At 45.6% G+C, this 21,771-nt stretch overlaps 1 protein-coding gene across 3 annotated transcripts in view; it reads left to right on the top strand.

Annotated features, from left to right (window-relative positions):
* PTK2B (protein tyrosine kinase 2 beta) overlaps positions 1-21,771 on the top strand; it is a 119,830-nt gene that overhangs the window by 64,810 nt on the left and 33,249 nt on the right. For all 3 annotated transcript variants that reach the window (XM_070415553.1, XM_070415554.1, XM_070415552.1), the window contains exon 2: positions 4,345-4,585. In XM_070415553.1, the coding sequence (XP_070271654.1) occupies positions 4,382-4,585 (204 nt within the window). In that variant the 5' untranslated portion in view covers positions 4,345-4,381. The remainder of the gene's footprint in view (positions 1-4,344; positions 4,586-21,771) is intronic.

Raw genomic sequence — 21,771 nt, 5'->3', positions numbered from 1 at the left:
TCATGCCTTTTTTATGGCTTCATAGAGCATATTTTTAAGCACTGAATTATATTCCCTTGTCTGGTTGTACCACAGTTTATTAATCCCTTCACCTGCGGAAGGACATCTTGGTTGCTTCTAAGTTTTGGCAATTACTATGAATAAAGCCATGTGCAGATTTTGTGTGGACATAAGTTTCCAGCTCCTTTGGGTCAATACCAAGGAGCATGGTCGCTGGATGGTATGGTAAGAGTATACTTAGTTTTGTAAGAAACCGCACAATTCTCTTCCAGAGTTTGCACCAGCCATGAATGAGAGTTCCTGTTGCTCCACATCCTTTTTACATGTTTACCTCGTCTTGGTTCCTCACGTTTATAAGGGCCACATTTCATTGTACCGTTGGCTGTAGCTGCACAGGGTTAAAAGCCCTGGGGGTGGGCGTGGTCTTATTCCTGTCTACCCCCTCTCCACCCAGACTTCGCCCTGGCCTCTGTCCCAGGCCCCGGTTTCTACTCCCCTGCTCTGTCCCTGCTCCTGTGCTCTGCCTCTCAGAGGGCTCATCTCCTTCACTCTTCTCTTCAGAAAACGACGCACATAATGTGTGCAAATGGAGTTTCTTAGATCACACCGGCCAGATCTCATTAATTTTACTCAACTGTTCTCTCTCGTACTCTTCTCCAGTGTTTCAGGGAACCCCTGGAGGGTCTTCTCATTGGCTCACTGGCACTAGCACCAGTTGGTTGAAAATGCTGCCTGGGCCAGGGGGACGTGTCCCGAAAGGCACTTCCTCCATCCTCTTCACGGTGGATGCCCAGAAGCCGCGTGGTATAACCTGCAGGCATGGATACTAATATACCGTTCTCTCCAGCTCGAAGTCCATGTCCCACCAGCCAACGTGACAGCACCGATTATGCCCCTGGTTTCCACGTGACCTTTGGGACGCAGGCCCTCTGGCTGCCATGAGTAGGATCTAGTCCCTGGGGACAGAGACCATACGCCATTCCATTTTCTTCCTGCCCCAGATACCTGCGTCACAAAACTGCTTCATGAAGCCCCCGCCTGAAAATTAATTTAAACAAACAGAAGCCAGGGGTCTTGGGGCCCCTGGCTCAGGTGACACAGCAGATCCCGAATCTCTGTGGGTTATTTACTTACCTGTGTGTTTATTGTGTCTGTTTACCTCTATGTCTGGAGTGTATGCTCTTCAGGGACAACACATTTTTGAGTCAATTTCACATCCTCTAGCAGATCTGTCATTATTCCCTCTGAGAGCCCCTTGGGCCTTGTCACTGCTGCATTCTCCTGCTTACTTCTCTGCGCCAGTGTCTGCATCTTTATGCCTGAGGGCTTCCTTTGTCTCCGGAGCCCACTGACCTTGTGCAGAACGGGCTGAAATACTGGGAATGATGACTAAGGAGTGGTATGTGCATATTCTTTCAAATGAGTGTTTTCAGTTTCTTTGGATCACTTCCCAGAAGTGGAATCACTGGGTCATAAAGCAGTTCCATTTTTAATTTTTGGAGGTAACTCCATACTGCTTTCCACAGCGGCTGCACCAATTTGCATGCCCACCAGCAGTACATGAGGGTGCCCTTTTCGCCACATCCTCACCAACACTGTTGTTTGTTGATTTGTTGATGACAGCCATTCTGATGCCCCTATGTTCATTGCAGCATTATTTACAATAGTCAAGATTTGGAAGGATCTCAAGTGCCCATCAGTAGATGAGTGGATAAAAAAAGCTGTGGTACATTTATACCATAGAATACTACTCGGCTGTAAAAAAGAAGGAAATCTTACCTTTTGTAACAGCATGGATGGACCTGGAGAGCATTATGCTAAGCAAAATAAGCCAGTCAGAGAAAGACAAATATCATATGACTTCACTCATATGTGGAATCTAATGAACAAAACACACTAACAAACAAAATGGAAACAGGCTCATAGACAGAGAACGGATTGACAGCTGTCAGCGGGGAGGGGGATTGGGAGCTGGGTGAGAAGGGTGAGAGGATTAAGCAAAAACAACAACAAACCTCCCTCCCCCAAACCCCCTTACAACTCACAGACACAGACAACAGCATGGTGATTACAAGAGAGAAAGGAGGCGGGGGGAGGTTGAAGAGGGTATAGAGGGGATTGGTGATGATAGAAGAGGACTTGACCTGGGGTGGTGAACACACAATACAATGTACAGATGATGTATTATAGAATTGCACACCTGAAACCCATTTCCTCTTATTAACCAATATCACCCCAATAAATAGGAAAAAAAAAAAGTGGTGTGTAAATGCCCAGATCCTTCCCTTCCTGGCAGGAGGAGGAGCTAGCTCTGTGGAATTACTCTGTGGTTGCCCAAGTGATGGTAGCTCAATCGATAACCCTCCCTTGGCTCTCTTCCCCTCCCTGTCACACACTCGCCACTCCTAGTGGGTTTCCTCTCAAGGCACTTCCTCTGGAGTCCTTACTGAGGGTCTGGGGAAGCTTAGGCACAGGCCACTTACCCAGCAGAGTATTGGCTCACAGGGTATGCTTAGAAGATATTTGTTGAAAAATGCATGGATACTTCTAGCACATTCATATTAGTCTCTAAAATAAAACAGACTGAAGATTCTTTTCTCCATCTGTCTTGTCTCAAATTCTGGTTGCCCTGTGGACTCAGGCTGGCGCTCTGCCCATTGTCTGCCTGCCCCTTCCCTCATCTGTTTCTGTCTCCCAAGACACAGTGGGTTTTTTCAGAAGAATGACTCTCTGAAGCGAATGACTGTGTGTGTGTGTGTGTGTGTGTGTGTGCATCTTCCTTGCTAGTGCCCAGTACAGTGTAAATGAATGAACACAGATTTTACTTCCGCTTCCAATATATTTGATTCCGCATTTGTATTTTTTAAAAATAAGATCATATAGGTTTCAAGTAACATTTTCAAATGTACTCATCTCTTTAAAAAAATATTTTTAGTGATTTCAGAGAGGAAGGGAGAGGGAGAGAGAGATAGAAACATCAATGATGAGAGAGGATCATTGACCGGCTGCCTCCTGCACACCCTCCACTGGGGACCGAGCCTGCAAACCAGGGCATGTGCCCTGACTGGGAATCGAACCATGACCTCCTGGTTCATAGAGCCACAACCACTGAGCCACACCGGCTGGACACGCATTTGTATTTTAACATTGCCAATTCCCAACTTCTTCTGGTCTAGGAATGTCCCCCTAAGTGTTCCCCCCCACCCCCAGTCTTTTGTTAGAAGGGAGATATCTCTCTGTAAGTATGGGCTCAGAAAGAGACCAAAGCTTCGTTTAGAACAGTGGTTCCCAACCCAGGCTGAATGTTAGAAAAATCCTTGGAAACTTAAAAATACCAATTCCGGGCCTCCCCACCCACCAGCTCAGTGGCCATCTCTGAGCATAGGGCCTGGCTTTAGGCTTTCTTACAACCTTTGCGGGGGATCCTAAGGCAGAGCTAAGGTTGATACCACTGATCTGCAGCTGGAACTTCCATTGTTTCCTTCGGGCACTCTTGCTTCGGACCAGTGGGGGGTCAACCCAACAGTGCTGTGCTGGCTCCAAAGGACCACTTTTGCTGAGATTCAGGGTGAACTAAAGGTCCCTAGGATTCTTATTGTCTATTTAAGTGTCAACCCCACTGTCATCAGAACTGGGCAGGTCCTCTAGGGGCCCAGCCCAGCTCCCTCCCAGATTGGGCTGCTGGAGTGCTGTTCCCCTTGAGTTCTCCTGCCTGCAGTGAACAATGTGCTGTATGTGAGTTCCTGTGGGACTGAGGCCTCCTGCCCAGAAAGTTCGGGCTGGTGGTGGCTTCGGATGGAGGCAGACAAAGCCATCAGCTGACAGCCTGGCCACCCACCTGGGTCCTTTCCTGCCTTCTCCGTTCCAGTGCCCTCCAGGCCACCCATTCTCCAATACTGTTTCTTCTCATCCCCCCCCCCCCCCCCCCCCCCCCCCGTGTCCCTGCCTCTCTCCTGCTATTTTCCACTGTCCTCTTTGCTTTTTCTGCTCAGCTGTGCCTTGGAACCATGCGGTGGCCGCCTCCTCTCACAGCTTCGTTTGCAACGTGTGGGCCCCTTGTCTAGGATCCAGTGTGGGAAGAGAAAAGGAGTGGGGAGAGGGGACTTCTAGAAGAGAGTGCACACGGCCTGGGAGTTCCAGGTCTGGGTTTTAAATGGTACCCGGATGTTTATGCAAACGGATGCTTTGTGTTTCAGCTTCCCCCAGTGCCTTTAAGGGAGGTTTCTGGGACTGGGAAAAGGTGTTGTTTGCGTGGGTCTCAGCTCCTCGGGTGCTGTCCCTGGGGGGTGAGGCATGTGGACCTACACGACTCGCTTCAGGGCTGTCTCTCTGCTGTCTCCGCAGGATTGCGATGTGCTGGTCCTAGCTGCTGTCTGAGAGGATGTCTGGGGTGTCCCAGCCCCTGAGCCGAGTGAAGGTGGGCACGCTATGTCGGCCGGAAGGCCCCCCAGAGCCCATGGTGGTGATGCCAGTAGATGTGGAAAAGGAAGACGTGCGGATCCTCAAGGTCTGCTTCTATAGCAACAGCTTCAACCCTGGGAAGAACTTCAAACTGGTTAAATGCACTGTGCAGACCGAGATCCGGGTGAGTGTGGCCGGCGGTGCCTGCTCCGTCCATTTGTCTGTCTCTCCCTGTCCTTCAGAGCAGCTGAGTGGCCCTCCTTCAGCCTAGCAGGGTCCCCGGTAGCCACCCTGGGCTGGGGGCACCAAGGGAGAAGTTCTCAGCCTGCAGAGCCAGGCTCCTCTCCAGGGGTCTGCAACCTACCTCACTAGTAGCCTGGGGAACGGGTTTTATAGCTTTCGTTAGAACCCCAGATCATTTGCTTGGTCTTTGATTCAACTCATTAAATATACACTGAGTGGCCAGATTATTATGACCAGCCAGATTATTATGACCACCCCATCAGTACAAGGAAGTGAATTAGTTATGCAAATAATAATAATAAAAAAAACCTTGAGAATATTTGCTTAGGAAATTTTCAATATTCAGTATTTTTGGAAGTGTCAATGAAATACTGATGGGGTGGTCATAATAATCTGGCCGGTCATAATAATCTGGCCACTCAGTGTATATGATATTTGAGTTTCTGCAAGAGATATAAGAGCCCCCACCCTCCCAAAGTTTACACTCTGATGGAGTTGGAATCAGAGAGATACACAAGTGATAGAATTGAAAATAGAACAAAAATGGTACAAGACATGTGCTGGGTGCTCAGATCAGGAGCTGGTGGGGGCATTTAGAGGATGTTAATGAACTAGAGATGCCCTAGAACAGGTGAGTGGTGGCAGACCCTTTCTGAGGCAATACTTCCAATGATTGGCTCATTCTCATCCTGGGCCACGGAATCTGTTTTGCAAGTCCAGGTGCCCACCGTCATGAGGACACCTGGGCACCAGGAAACCAGTTCAGCTCAGCCACACGTATAAGAACTTGTCATCAGAAACAGAGTTACAATACAGTGATTGATTGAAATGCCTACATTTATTGGACAATTACCATGTACGGCCTGGATCAATTCCTCTACAAGCATCATCTCACTGAATCTTCCCAATGACCTCATGAGGTAGATACAATGAGGACATCCCTTTTTACTGCCCAGAATATTCCTTTCTGACGATTGCGAAAGAAAGCTGAATTGGTTCTCAAAAGGTTGTTTCCTTGAACAAAGGCAGCAGGGGACTTTTGGGAAAACTAACCAGGTCTGGATGAATCCTCTCCAATCCTCTCCTTACCAATCCTTCTCCTGTCCTAAAAGTCAGCATCCCCCAAACTCAGTGAGTGTCTCTTCGGATTGGTGCTGGCAGCACAGAACCTCTGCACATCTGTCTGTTTGGCTGCCTTCCATCTATTACAGCACACGCTATGCTTCAACACACCAGAGCAGAATGTAATTGATTAGGTCACTGCCTTGGCCAGTTATTACAATTGATTATGGTTTGGTTACTCCCTCTGTTTCCTGTAACCGATTGGATTAGGGCCTTATTTGCTCATCTCATGGTTCCGGATACGTAGGTACAACTGTATCCTTCAAGTAAGCCCTGGACACCTTCTTCCAGAAGGGTGTTTTCGTATCTCCTTAACTCTCTCCTTCTTGAGCCTCCCTTTGGGTGTGTCGTCTTTATAGATAGCTTATGCCATCCACTGTGGGTTCTGCTGGTGTAATTTCCAGAAGTTAACCTGACCTCCAAATCTGGGGGCACATTCCTGACTTTCTACTGAAAACCAGAGAGCATCTGGATGGTCCAGACCAGAATGTGTTCTGTGGAGTTAGTGCAAAGAGACCGGAAGGATAGGCAGATTGGAAGCCAGCTCTGTGGAGAGCAGAAGGCTTTCCACGAGGCGGGAACAGCAAGAACAAAGGCAGAGAGGCTGCTAAACAGTGAGTAGTTCTGTTTGGCTGGAGCATGGCTTATATTCAGAAAAGTGTATAAAGTCAGGATCAGAAATGAAATGTTGACGGCAGATAAGAAAGGGTGTGGGATATCAGGCTGAGGAATGTGGACTTGTTCAGGCACCAGGAAGAAACACACAGTTTTTAAGCAGGAGAGAGGCTTTCCTGGAGCTGCCTGATGTCTTGCTGGGCAATGAGACCCAAGTTTAAGCAGAATGGCTAGCACCCGAGGCACTATCAAGGGTTATGAGAAAAGAGATGGAAAACAAAGAAAGATGTGGGCCTTCTAGGAATTTATGTCCAAGCCTTCTTGTTTTTCCTGTTTCCAATCCTGCAGGCAAAATATCACCTATTTATTACAAGTAGCCATGGTTTTAAAGCCACCTAGACCTTGAGCCAAATACTGCTTTCTATTTATTGTTTTTATGGCCTTAGACCCAACACCTAACCAATCTGGCTTCGGTTTCCGCATTGGGGATTGTGCCCACAGGTAATCTTGTTGTAAGGATTAGAGATGATAAGTGAGCTCGATCATTGGAAGTTATTGATTGTGTGGCTATTAGGTCGTTACCCTGCTCAGGAATCTCCAAGAGTTTCTTTTGGTGTTTATCCACTTACCTGTCATATTTTCAAATAGAGAAGTAAGATGATCAGATTTGTGCTTTGAATAATCCATAGTATCCTGCAAGATATTAGGAAATGTGTCCTGGAAAAGGAGTTTTATGGTCAAAGAAGTTTGAGAGATGCTTGATTAAACAATTCTGAACAGATTTCTTTGCAAGAAGACTTATCAGAGCATTAAATATGCTGATATGCATAGTGGATCACTAAGAAAGGACCACAGAGGGGCTGTTTTCTTAAGCCATTTCTTAATGGCCTAAGAACCCCTTCTGTTAAAAGTTGGGCCACTAGTTCTCTGGAAAAAATCATTTAGGAAGCTCTTTTCCCTAAACTTTGATAGCAGTACAAAAAAGGCAGGAGAGAGGAAAGGGAATTGGGCTAGGAAGCTGTGGCCACAGTGCTGGTGGGAAATGAGGAGGGCTTGAACTACGGGAGTGGTATTGGGAACAGAGACAAGTCAATACATCTGAGTACATCCAAGGAGGCAGAATCAACAGAATTTGATGATTAACTAGATGTAGGGAGGGAGATAAAGATAGGAGACTGGGTGACTCAAGCTTTTGCTTAGGCAACTGAATGGGTGATGGTACCATTCATTGAGCTAACAGAGAAAGGGTGTTCTGAGATTTCAGCTTTAACATGTGTTGTGTTTATTAAAAACACCCTCATGGAGGAAAGTGGACCTGGAGCTTAGGATGGAGGAAGGACCTACAGTTGAAGATTCAAGAGTCATTAAGCAACGGATACCATGTGAATGGATAGAATCACCCACAGAGAATGAGTAGAGCAAGAGAAAAAGAGTTTCAATGAGGAAACCTTGGGAAATCACTTCTTAGAGGCTGGTAGAGAAGGAGGAACAGGTGAAGGAAAAAGATAAATCATCCAGAGAAAGATAAAAATAAACAAAAGAACGGACAGGGGAGACAAAGGTAGAAGAAAATTTGAGGAAAGAGTGCTTAGTAGTGTCAGACACTCAAAAGGTCAAATCAGATAAGGCTAAAAATAAGTTTATTCGACTCAGTAACAAGTTCAATAATGACTTTTTGCTAGACATCTTCAGTGGAGAGATGGGGGCAGAAGGCATTGTGCAGTCAGAGAGATAAGGAGTATAAGCAACATTTCAGAGTTTTACCAGCAGAAGGTCCTGAAGTGGTAAGGCACAGGGCAGGTCTGAGGCTAAAGAATGGCCAAGATTGGCTATTTAAACCACATTCACGATTTTGGATTTTACCCCATCTCTTGTGGGAAGTCACTGATATTGTTTAAGCATATGAATGATGCCGGATTGCATTTTCAAAAGATAACTTGGGTCACATAGTGGCAAATAGATTGGAAGAAGGCAAGAATGGATGTGGGGAGATGTTAGGTGGTATTGCAGTAATTCAGATGATGGTATCTTAGATTGGGATATAGCTATGGTGATGGTAATGTTGATGATAATGATGGTGATAATGATGTTTGTGATGGTGTTGTTGTTGGTGGTGGTGGTGGTGGTGGTGGTGACAAGCAGGGGAGATAAAGGTAGAAGAAAATTTGAGGAAAGAGTAGTTAGTAGTGTCAGACACTCAAAAGGTCACCATCATCATGATGATGATGGTGATGATGATGGTGATGATGATGGTGGTGATGGTAATGCTGATGCCAAAGGTCAAGGTGATGGTGGTGATGATAGCAGCTAGCACTTTTGAAAGCACAGCTTATGCATTATCCTACTGACTTCTCAAAAAACCCCTATGAAGCACATACTGTTATTATTATCTCCATTTTGTATACAAGGAAATAAGGTCCAGAGGAGTTAAGCAAGTTGCTAGTTAAGTGGAGGGACCTATTTTCAAAGCCAGTTAACCCACCTCCAGAGTGTGCACTCTTAGCCACCATGGTGTATGGAGAGAAGTGATTGTAATGCAGATAATTCAGGAGGTGGGAATGAAAGGTTTTGCTGATGGACAAGAGATACAGGAATGACGAAGAAGGAGGTGTCAAGCCTGGAAGCCCTGGTACAGGTGGACAGGGCCCCACTTCCTAAAATGAAGAACACTTGAGGAGAAACTAACGGGGGAGTGTGGCGTTCACAAGTTCAGTTTCGGACCTGTCAGTGCCATTGAGATGCTCTAACATTTTCATGTGAAAATGCTGAGTAGACTCTTTGATCCATGATTCTCGAGGAAAGAACTGGGCTAGAGATAGGCATTTGAGTGTTGTCAGCCTCGGCAGAGTGGTTGAAGCCATGGCTGTGGGTGAGATCATTTATGAAAGAGTCCTGAATAATATCATCATTCATTTCACAAGTATGTGTTGAGTGCCCCGTGTACCGGCACCATGCTTGTTATGACATACCCCCAAACACAGATGCACTCGTTGCTTTCATGGAGCGTCCAGGCCAAAGGTGAGCCTGACAGTGACTCACACTGATGAATGAACCTTTACAACAAGTGGAGGCAAGTACTCTGACAGGAAGAAAGAGGTTCTGTGAGAGGAGAGAGTACAGAAGAGCTCAGCCCAAAGTCGAGGAACAGCTTTGCTATTCAAGGGCTAATTGTGGACGCTGCCACAGGCCTATAGGTCCATACCCAGCTTCCCCGCCTGAGGCTCTCCTCCTAGAGGGGCCCCTCCCACCCCTGCTTCCTGCCCTCTTCTTGCGCTTTCCTTCCCTAGCCGGGCTTTGTTCTTTGACGGAACTTTCTACTTTCAGCTACATATCTTCTTTTACCATCTCCTCATGCTCAAAACGCTGCCAGCCCTTTCAAGCTTGCCAAGTCCTTCCATATGAACACTCTTGAAGTTCCGGCAATCCCACCTCGCTGTGTCTGATGAAATAGAAGCAATCAAGAACCACCTTGGCATGGTCCATTGGTAGCACATTTCCAAATCATAGTCACTCCGTGCATACTTGCTGAATTCATGTGTTTCTTTTATTCTCCACTTTTTTCTATGCAAATACAATAGCCTCATGATGCTTTCTCTGTGTTGTTAAAAAGCTGGGTGAATAAGCGCTGGCCCTTGTCCTTAGGACAGGTGTTGAAGAGAATTAAGCAACGTGCTAAATCTGTCTCTTCTTGATTTTTCATTTCCCCTTTTGTTTGATATTCATTGGAAACTGTGTTTGTTTGGGAGCTCAGAATCTCTGTAGCAAGTGGAGGCTCTAGCACTATATATTTCTCTCACATGCTAATTTGCTTGTCTGGGAAAGGGTTTAAGATAACACTTTGTAAACAACCAGCGGAGTGCCACCCAGACGTGCCCACACAGGGCATCTCTCTGACTCTTACAGCCTCTCTTTCATATTCTCTCTCTCTCTGCCCCCATGCTCTCTACCCACACTCTTCTCCTTTCTCTTTCCTCTTCACTTACTCTATTCTAGGGTGTGTTGGGTAGGTTGACCATGTGTCCTGGTTTGTCTTGGACAGTCTTAGTTTACATGCACTGTCTAGGGATGACTGTTAACAGTGCCCCTGCCAATCTCAAGAGCTTCATGATTCTGGGGATAAATTATATGGTCACCTACTTCTAAGTGCCATATTTGCTCCTTTCTCTGCCTCACACTGACTTGCTGGCTCATGGTGCTTTCTCTCTCTGGCTAACCCCAGCTGACCCATTCTCTGCATGGGCCCATCTCTGTCCATCATCGGATCATCTGTGTCGCACAAGGAGGATCTTAAGCAGAAAAGCAGGCACTTGTCTGTGATATGGTGTGGTTCCCAGGGTGCAGGCAGGACCCCCACATCCTAGACCCTGTTCCTCAGCCAGCCTCTTTCATGCTGGAAAGCCACATTCACCCTCATTTTGTCTTGAAGCATCACCCCACTCAGAATCCATTTACATTCCCGGGAGGGGATGACTGAGACATCCCGTGCCCTTCCCGCCAGGTCCAGTTGTGTCCCCTCCCCTCAAAACAAGGACCCCAGGCTACAGGGGTGTCCAGGGGTGTCTGGTGGGTGTCACTTGCCTGATGTGTAAGGAGGGCAGAGTCCAGTCCCAAATGTAGCCTGTTCTGCACACACTTGTACTCACTGCCCTCCCTAGTAAATCCAGGTCACACAGCACATTCCAGATCATTCCCAGAGAAGCAGATTTCAGATATTGTGGCCCATTCTGCCCTATACTCATTAGAAAATCATCCCATTTAGTTTATTGTTTAAATCTATCCCTTAACCAGACACGGGGTGTGATGGGCTGGATGTTTGTGTCTCCCACCCCCAATTCCTATGTGGAAGCCCCAATGTGATGGTATTAGGAGGTGGGGCCTGTGGGAGGTGATTAGGTTTGGATGAGGTCTTGAGGGCTCCCATGATGGGATTAGTGTCCTTGAAAGAAGGTGAAGAGATGAGAGCGCTCTCCCCGCCATGTGAGGACACAGCAAGAAGGCTGCCATCTACAAATGAGAAGAGAGCCCTCACCAAAAACCAAATCTGCCAGCACCTTGAGGTGGGACCTCACAGCCTCTAGGACGATGAGAAATAAATGCTTGTCATTTAGGCCACCCAGTCTCTGGTATTGTGTTGTAGCAGCTGGAGCTAAGACACCCAGCCAACCGCCCCATGTGGTCAGAAGAGCAGCCTCCAGCCCACAGTGCATCCGCTCAGGTTCTGTGTTTCCAGAACAAACCTGCTGCCCTCCTTCAGATGCCACTAGGAGTAAGACCACTAGGTTGAGGTGCCAGAGGGGAGGAAGGCATGATTCCCTGTCCTGGGAAGTTATCGTTTCTAAAAGAAAGGTCACCCTAAAGAGAATAAATGAAGCCAGCCCAGGCCAGCCCCCCATATGTCAGAATAGTCTCTGAAAACCTGAGAAGAAAGGGTTCAGCCAGGAAACCACAAACTGATACCACAGAGACACTCACAGTGATACAAAAAGAGGTGCATTCACAAGGACCCTCTCCTTGCTGCACCCCCTCCCCGTTTCCTGAGTGTGCTCACAGGCCAGCGCACTTACCCACAGACGTCTGCAGATGGGAGCCCGAGGCACACGCAGAGTTCCGGGCCTCTCTTTTTCTGCATGACCGCATTCATTACATCGACAAATTAGCAGTCAGGTGCCCGTGCTTACATTTATATTTTTAGTCTGGCAGTTGCCTTGCTGAATGTTCTGGTTAGATAGAGTCTTTTATCACATCAACATGAATGCTTTCAGCGTGGGATTAGTGATGCTAACTTTTACTATTTTGTTCATCCATCACTTTTTAAAAAATTATTCCTTAGGTGTGTTGAGAACCCAGAACTTGTCTAGCTATTGTACTTGGTTCCTAGGGCTTAGGTAACAAATGACCAACAAACAGGTGGCCTAAAATAACAGGAACACATTCTCTCACAGTTCTGGAGGCTGGAAGCCCAATCTTGAGAGGTTGGCAGGACTATGCCACCTCCAAGGCTCCATGGGAGGAATCCCCTTTGCCTCCTCCAGCTCCCAGTGGCTCCTGCTTCCTTGGTTTATGGCTGCCTCTGTCTTCACATCGCCTCCTCTTCTCTCTGTGTGTCTTTCATAAGGACACGTCATTGGATTTAGGAGCCACCCAGACAGTCCAGAATGATCTCATCTTGAGATCTTTAACTTAATTATATTTGCAAAGACTCTTTTTCCTAATGAGTTCACATCACAGGTTCCATGGGTTAAGGCAGTGGTGGGAACGTCTGGCCCGTGGGCCATCTAAGGCCTGCAAAATCACTTGGTCTGGCCCTGTCAAGGTATTAGGTTTGGATTAATTAAATATTTGACTAAATATAGCAGGCTAATTTTTAAGTTGGTAATTTTGTATGGCCCGTGAATGATGTCATATATATCCAAATATCCAAAAAAGTTCCCCACCCCTGGGTTAGGGCATGGGCATATCTTTTAGGTTCCACCATGCAGCCCACCTCAGCCATCAGGATCACAGTGTGTGTCGCTGGTACCCCCATTCAGCTGTAGACAGACCTGTGTATACAGTATGCAGGTGAGCAAGCAATTTGCACACCTCTGTACACCCTCACTGAAGCTCAAGATTGTACTGGGAAATGACCACAGAGCACAGGCTGATGAAAGTCTCTTTTCCCCACTGCTGCTCGGGATTCTCAGTTGCCAGGCCATTCTTACCATCTCTGTTCTCTCAGTGAATTGTGTCTCGGGGTACAGACCTCAGAGTCATTCTTGGATTCTTTTTCCTCTCACATTCTGTATTCAATCCATCAGGAAATCCTGTCAACCCTGCCATCAAAACATATCTGGATTCTAACCACTTTCTTCTCACCATCTCCATGGCCTCTACCCTGGTCCAGGCCATTAGCATCTCTTACCTATCGCTTCCCAACTGCTTCTCCCCTTATCCCCCTGTGGTTCATTCTACAGGTAGCAGCTATGGTGATTTTCAAAACACAGGTCAGTTAGAGGGATATATTTGAGGTATAGCTTAGATCACATCACTGCTTTACTTTAAACTCTCCAATGGTCCCGTCTCACTCAAAATAAAATCCAAAGTCCTCACTGTGGTCTACAACAGAGGTCAGCAAGCAATGGCCTGCAGGCTAAATATGGCCCACCACCTGTTGTTGCCAATAAAGTTTTATTGGAAAAATTAAAAGTTTTATTGTTACCTCAGCCCTAGGAACCAAGTACAATAGCTAGACAAGTTCTGGGTTCTCAACACACCTAAGGGATAAATTACTCACTTGTTTACATATTGTCTAGGCCTGCTATTAAGCTACAACAGCAGAGCTGGGTAGTTGTGACATAGCCATATGGCCCACAACGCCTAAAGTATTTCTACCTGGCCCTTTACAGAAAACAAGCCTGGCCTAGCTTTCTCCCCTCACTTCCCTCCATGCCCTCTCCTCCCCAGCCCCACTGGCCTCTTCACAGCTGCTTAAAAACACCAAGCACACTGGGGCCTCCTAAATGCCTACCTTGGGGCTTCTATGTTGTCTGATCCCTTTGCCTGGACGACTCTTTCCCTACAAGGCCACTTCTCTTCTCCTTACTTCCTCTGGGGATCTATACAAATGCCACCTTCTCAGAGAGGTCTTTGCTGGCCACCTCATGTAAAATAGCAGCCCCCTGTCTTTCTGGTGCCTTGACCTTCTTTGTGTGTCTTGTTAGCACTTATCTGAACCTGAGATATTATTATGCTATTTTTTTTACTGTTTAACCCATCCCCTGATAGAAAATAAGCACCATAAGAGAAGGACTTTGCCTTTGATCCCCTAATCTGGAATTCATTAATGGATAATTATTTAATGCTGCATGAATGAATCGGTGGATGGATTCTAGTTATAAAGCCAAACGAGGCTGGCTAGAATTCCATATCTCAAGTCCAAATTCCAGTGGAGAAGAAAGAATTTCTGAATGACCTGGTATGTTCTGGGGGTGGTAGCTTGGGTCTGTGGCAGCAAATGCCCAAGAGATGCTGTGAGTAGGGCAGGCAGGTGGGTTTCTGTAACTGTTACATCAGGGTTCCCAGATGAGGCAGATGATCTGGGTCATGGAAGAGTTTTTAAAATACCAGTTACTTGGCAATCCCATCCCAAATTCACTGAATCAGAATCTCAGGGGTGCTGGGACCCATTGCTGCTCCACCTCTGCCTGCAGGACACCCACTAGCTCACGCTCTCTGGGAAAGGATTATCAGCAATCCTGGATGGTGGAGAGCTCTAGAGTATAAGGTCATTGTTTTAGAGTCTGAGAACTCACAAGGCAGTGAGTCTGGAAGGATCTATGAAATGGTGACAGAAGAGGGCTGGATGGGCCGAAGGGAAGAGAAAGTCTGTAGATGGGCATTGCGTGGTTGGAGGTGGTGCCATAGCACTCCCATTGTCATCATTCTAGCACTTGTCTGTCTCAAAGCAGAAGTGGCCTCCTGTCTTATTCACCACTGTATCCCCAGTGCCTACATAGAGCCTAACCCAGGAGATATGCAGGAGATATTTGTAGAATGAATGAATGAAGTGATGCCTAGAGAGTACTCAAATGAGACCAGTAATCTCCTACATCACTTGATATAAAGACCAAGTAGGAAGTTAACCAGAGGGAAGATTAGCAATCATAAGTGATAAAGTATAGGAGGGTTAATAAAATTTCAGCTGGTTTAAAATAGAATTCCTTGTATGTCCTTGAGTAAGTCATCTGACCTCCTTAGGTCTCAGTTTCTTTGTTTAAAAACAGTCAATTTAAGTGATCTCTAAATTTACTTAAGGCTCTAAAATTCCAGTCTAAGTTTGTTTTTGTTTTTAAAATATATTTTATTGATATTTTACAGAGAGGAAGGGATAGAGAGGGATAGAAAGTTAGAAACATTGATGAGAGAGAAACACTGATTCAGCTGCCTCCTGCACACACCCTACTGAGGATGTGCCCACAACCAAGGTACATGCCCTTGACCAGAATCGAACCTGGGACCCTTCAGTCCACAGTCTGATGCTCTATCCATTGAATCAAACCAGTTAGGGCCCAGTTTAAGTTTTATGAGCTTAATAAACATTTGAACATTTGAGTATCTATATAGTTGTAGATTTTATTTTTAATTAATATTATTATTTTTGTTAATCCTCACTAATGGATATTTTTTCCATTGATCTTTAGAGAGAGTGGAAGGGAAGAGGGGGAGAGAGAAACATTGTTGTGAGAAAGACACATTGATTGGTTGCCTCCCACATGTGCCATGCCCAGGGCTGGGGACTGAACCTGCAACCCAGGTTTGTGCCCTTGACCTGAAATTGAACCTGCAACCCTTTGGTGCATGGGCTGACACTCTAACCATTGACAAACACCAGCCAGGGCTAGATTTTATTTTTGGGCTATGCCAGTAAGGTCTGCTTTTACATCTGATCTTGTAGTCTCTAGAAGGCAAAATATCTGTTCAGCTTAGCTTTCATTAAGACCTGGGTGAATTTTGGCTATTCTTTTGCTCTCTGGCCCTGTGACATTTACTGTCTAGTCAGCATTTTTATTTTAGAGTTGTATATTTTTCAGGGAATTTATTCACCTTTTAAAAACTGAGCTTATCAGTAGGATGTGAGGTCCCCACTTGCTAGCACATGAGCCAAGCACGTAGGCATAAGCTATGGCATTTGTCTCACGTTGGAAGATGACGTCTGCTCCTATTATTTCACTATGAATTTTTCATGCCTAATCTGTGAAACCAAGCTTATCATAGCTAAACTTAAACATTTATTTTTGAAGAGATTTTTTACAATTATAAAATGAATATATGCACAGTATACTACAGACCAATATTGCTCATGAACATATGTGCAAAAATCCTTAATAAAATATGAGCAAATCAAATCCAACAATATATAAAGTGAATACATGCTCATTCGATAATAATAATACATTTTCTTTAGCACTACTCTGTGCAGAGCCCTATGCTAAGTTCCTAACTGGTATCATCATCTCATTTAATCATCAAAAGAACCCTATGAAAGAGGAATATTTTTACATTTTACAAATGACCAATCAGAGAAGTTAATTTGCCCAAAGTCACAAAGCACATCAGAGATGAAACAGTTTCGGACTCTGAGGCCATTCTCCTATTACATTATATACAAAAGTTCAAACACAGGAAACCTGGGAGAATAAAAATCTACATGTACATAATTGCACTAACCCAAGACAACACTGTTCACATTTTGATATATTTCATTCTGGAATAGTTTGTTTCTGCTTCTATCACTGCCATACTTTGTATATGATTTCATATCCTATAGATCCCGTTTATTATAATACAAACAAGATGTCCAAGAGTTGAGTGGTGCACAGAAATCGCCTTAGAAGGTGGAGGGGGCCAGTGTCACATGCTTATAATTTAATATCTGCTCTTTTTATTTATACCACATGTGATCTAATCCCACCCATACTCCCATGACTGAAAGGGTGTTTTCCCCATTTTACAGATGGGGAAATGGAGGTCAGGTGCCCAGGTTCTGTAGACTCCAAAGCCTGTGGCGGTGTCAATCACCATACTCCTGATCTCTTGAACATTTTGGATGGTAGCTCACTATCCTTCAAAACCCCAGTTTGTGATGCAGGGAGCTGGCCACTATTCATTTCCTCAAATAGTTGAGGGCTTTCCTTGTGCCAGGCCTAGGCTTGGAATTGGGCATGATATCGTATGTAAGGCTTGGCTTCTGACCTTGATTTGAAAGGTTAGGAAGACAAATATGGCCAATAGTCTTAGTTCTAATTGGTTAATGTCTATATTAGTTTCTTAGGGCTGCCATAACAAAGTACCACAAATGAGGTGACTCGAAACAACAGAAGTTGGGCTGGGATGCTCTGAAGCTGGAGACTAGAAGTCCAAGATCAAGGCATCAGCAAGGCCATGCTCCCTCTGAAACCCTACAGTGGTTCTCAACCTTCTGGCCCTTTAAATACAGTTCCTCATGTTGTGACCCCCAACCATAAAATTATTTTCGTTGCTACTTCATAACTGTAATGTTGCTACTGTTATGAATCGTAATGTAAATATCTGATATGCAGGATGGTCTTAGGCAACCCCTGTGAAAGGGTCGTTCGACCGCCAAAGGGGTCGCGGCCCACAGGTTGAGAACCGCTGCCTTAAGAGAGGGATACTTCCTTACCTCTTACGAGCTGCTGGTGGCTTGCTGGCAATCTTCAGCAGTCCTGGTTTGTAGACACAGTACTCAAGTCCTCCATCTTCCCCTGACATTCTCCTCTGTGCATGTCTCCCTCTATGCTCAATTGTCCCCTTTTTATAAGGACATCAGTCATATTGGATTGGAACTACCCCAATGACCTCATTGTAATTTGATTAGTCTGTAAAGACTGTATTTCCAAATATGGTCACATTGTAAGATCCTGGCTATTAGGACTTCAACATGTCTTTTTTTCTACTAGCCTGGCTGGTGTGGCTCATTGGTTGAGCATCGGCCCAGGAACCAAGAGGTCATGGTTCTATTCCCAGTCAGGGCACATGCTTGGGTTGCAGGCTCGATCCCCGATGTGGGGCGTGAAGAAGGCAGCTGATCAATGATGTTTCTCTCTCATAGGTGTTTCTATCTCTCTATCCCTCTCCCTTTCTCTCTCTCTAAAAATCAGTTTAAAAAATGGTATCTTACTAGATGTGTGTGCAAAGGTCTTTGGGTATTCTGAGGAGGAAACAAACCCTTTAAGCTGAGTCAGGGAGGGCTTCCCAGAGGACCTCACAGTGCTGGTTGGGGTTTAAAGGATAACTGGAAGCCCACCTGGACGAGAGGACGGGAGGGAGCAGGGAGCCAGGGGTCCTCCAGGCCTGAAGAGCACGCTGTGCTTGGATGAGAAAGAGAGGAATTCTGGGAGGCTGGAACTTCGAACACAGCGTGGATGGGAGTGGGAGCTGAGACTGGAAAGAGCACATGGAGGAAACTTCCAAAGGGCCTTTTATGCCTCATGCTAAAGAGTTTGGATCTTACCCTAGCATGGAGAAAATGAGGAGCCAATGAGGATTTTTGACAAAAAGTCACCTGTTCGAAAATGCCCTCAATCTCAATGTGACACCTTTTAAAATAGAATTCAGGCAAGGCTTTTTGAAATGAAGGCTTTGATTTATTAAAATTTTAAATTCAATCATTTCTAAAAAGAGGAGCATTTTGACTTCATAGCAAAAAGTAAGGAGTTAAATTAAGCCTGAAAGCCATTTGAAGGCCTGTGCCTCAGATGGGGTCCCAGGAAAGCAGACCTGTTTGCATGTATGAAGCGTGTTATGAATACTCTGGTGAAACTCACCTGGGGGAGTGAGGCACGCAGGATGGGCAGAGGGAGAAGTTGGGCTGTGATGCTCTGAAGCTGGGATGGCCCAGCAGAGCTGTCCTAAATTGGGATGAACGGACAGGGCCTTTACACCCCTGAATTGGTGACCAGGCACTGGATGCAGGCTGCCCCCAGTAAGAGGTGTGACATTAGTAAAGGTGAGGTCAATTCTAATGGAAGGTGGGAGGAGGGGGTCTCAGTTATGATATTTCTAAAAACTCAGCCACTAACATGAAATATATTTTATAAGCTCAAGAATAAAAAAAAATTAGGTTTTTTATTTTATTGATTTTTAGAGAGAGAGAGAGAGGAAGGGAGAGGAGAGATAGAAACATTGATGAGAGAGAAACATCATCGACCAGCTATTCCTGCACACCCCGCACTGGGGATTGAGCCCACAACCTGACCATGTGCCTTGACAGGGAATCGAACCCTGACCTCTTGGTTCATGGGTCGACACTCAACCACTGAGCCACATAGCCTGGATGGTATTTTGTTTAAATAAAAGGGTGGACCTAAGAAAATAATGAGACTATAGCGATTACTAAAGAAGTTATAAAATGTGGCTGAGCTATAAGGATAGACTATTAGGTTAAAGGAACAGAAAAAGAGGTGAGAAACAGCCCCACGCATATAGTCACCTAATGTTAGACATCTTTATAAAAACAAATTAATTTTAATCCATTCCTCATGCTATATACAAAAATTAATTTCTGACCAGGGAAAATGTGGCTAAGTACCAATAAAGGAAGAGAAAGTAGATTGAGTAACTAATTGCTTGGGTGACCTTTTTTGGAGGGTAGGGGAGAAATTACCATGGGTATGGGGATAAGCATACAATCCTTCTTTGTTTCTGACCTAAAAGAGGAAATGCCAGAGAAGAGGGAGAGAGGCAAAGGCAGTTTGGGGTCTTCACACTACTTGATAAAGACAATAAATCAATGTTAACCAAGCAGGAAGGAAAGCCATAGAAATCCCACTGTTTGCAATAAAGCACCAGTCGCTGTGAGCCACAGGCAAACTGAGGGCCTGCTTTTCAATAGCTCTCTTATGAGCAGAAGTAAAGGTTTTCCTGTAGCAAAAAAGAATCCTGGTTTTATCTAAGTGGCAACTGATAAAAGTAAGACAGCTTTTTATTTTTCCCTATCATGTTACATATGGCAATTTAGTAAATAGGTAGACATCTTATACTGTTGTTTTTTAAAGTGATTTATTAATCCTATGTAATAAAAGCATAATATGCAAATTGACTGAATGGCAGAACTACCGGTTGGCTGGGGGCAGGGCTGGCAAGCAGGTGGCACCAGGCCAGCCAAGGCACGTGCCAGTGGGCAGAGGGAGGGGATGGCAACAGGGGCGGTGGCAGCAGAGGGGTGATGGTGGGGCAGGGCCGGCCACTGGCCAGTGCTGGTGCCATCCCCTGATCAGCCTGCCTGGTTGCCTCCCACAGAGGAGGCCGGCAGCAGCGGTGGGGGTAGGGCGAGTGGGCCTAAGCAGTCAGTTGGACATCCCCTGAGGGCTCCCAGACTGCGAGAGGGCAGAGGCTGGGCTGAGGGGACCCCCCCCACTCCAGTGCATGAATTTTTGTGCACCAGGCCTCTAGTAGAGAAGGAAATATTAACTCATTAACGGCAATCTGAGCTGTGGGTAGAGGGCTGATTTTGGTGCTCCCACCATTTGCTTGAGGAGCTGTGTGAATATTTGGGAATTGGCAGTAAAGGATGAGGGAAGAAGGACTGATCTAAAAGCCTCCACAATGAGATCATGTCAGACCTCAAATTTTTCTTCATTTAAACTGATTCCCGCCCTGGCCAGTGTGGCTCAGTTTGTTGAGCGTTGTCCCATGCACTGAAGGGTTGCCGGTTCCATTCCAGGTCGGACACATGCCTGGGTTGTGGGTTCGATCTTCAGTCAGGGTGCTTAGGGTAGGCAACCAATTTCTGTTTCTCACATCGATGTTTCTTTCTCTCACCCTCTCCCTTCCTCTCTCACTAAAATCAATTACAATATTTTTTAAAAAACTGATTCCCTACCTCACTCTGGGACGTCCTCAATTTAAGCTACTTTCTCTTGCCTCACCACTAAACAGAAGCTCCTGAGGGGAGGGCTCTGTGTGGGCACTGGGCTCCTAACAATGCTTTGCAGAGTGAGAATGTCATAGATCATCGCTGATGGTTTGCATGAAGGAATCATTCTGCAACGTCACAAGACAAGGGTAGAGACAGCAGGAAGGGGGCTGTGGCTCAGGGAGTTTGTCATCCTGTTAGAAGAAAGTGTCAGAACTGGGGTTAGACAGGATTTGTGTGACTCGTAAGTGAGTTCTCTTTCTGTCACCTGTGATGGTTAACCTGGTTGCTGTCCAGGTGCACCTGAAGGATTGGTGCACTTCACAGTGCAATTCTGGAGCTAGCACCGACTTCACAGGTTGAGGGCACAGTCCCCTAGAAGACACCCCTTGTCAGACCCCAGTCTCAGATCCCAGGGTTCCCAGGCCACCCACACTTCTGACAAATTTGATACAAACTTAAGGGTTCCAGCTAGCCCCTCGGGTCCAGGAATATACAATGCATTTAGTTGTCCAACCTCTTTGGTCTTCTCCAATCTGAAAGAGTTCCTAAGTCTGAAAGAGTACAGGCCTTTTATTCTATTTACCTCTGAGAAGACCCCCTCACCCTGGGTGTCATGACTAGGCTCAGACATGAACTTTGGGCAGAAATATCTCAGAAATAGTTAAGTGTTCTTGGATCAAGGGGAGAGACGTTCTGTTTACCTGTCTACTGATGATGATGTTAGCGTTGATGAGCTTTTGTGTCAGCCAGGTTTTCCTTGGTATATGATTAGTGTCTGAAGGAAGATACGCTAAGATCATGTCACTATCCTATTTATCATCAGACCTCAACTCTCCAACTGTATCATCCATTGATGAATCATGCCCAAACCAACCAACACTATTTATTGCCAAATGGCGATTTTCTATTTCCATCCCTTCTACATTTACTAGTTGGCATTCTACTGTAAGGAAAACATTTCCTTTTCATTTATT

Source organism: Myotis yumanensis, unplaced genomic scaffold, assembly GCF_028538775.1.
Source record: "Myotis yumanensis isolate MYYU_CA2020_CCGP unplaced genomic scaffold, mMyoYum1.0.hap1 SCAF_5, whole genome shotgun sequence".
Taxonomy (NCBI): domain Eukaryota; kingdom Metazoa; phylum Chordata; class Mammalia; order Chiroptera; family Vespertilionidae; genus Myotis; species Myotis yumanensis.
This window is presented reverse-complemented; position numbering and strand designations above follow the sequence as displayed.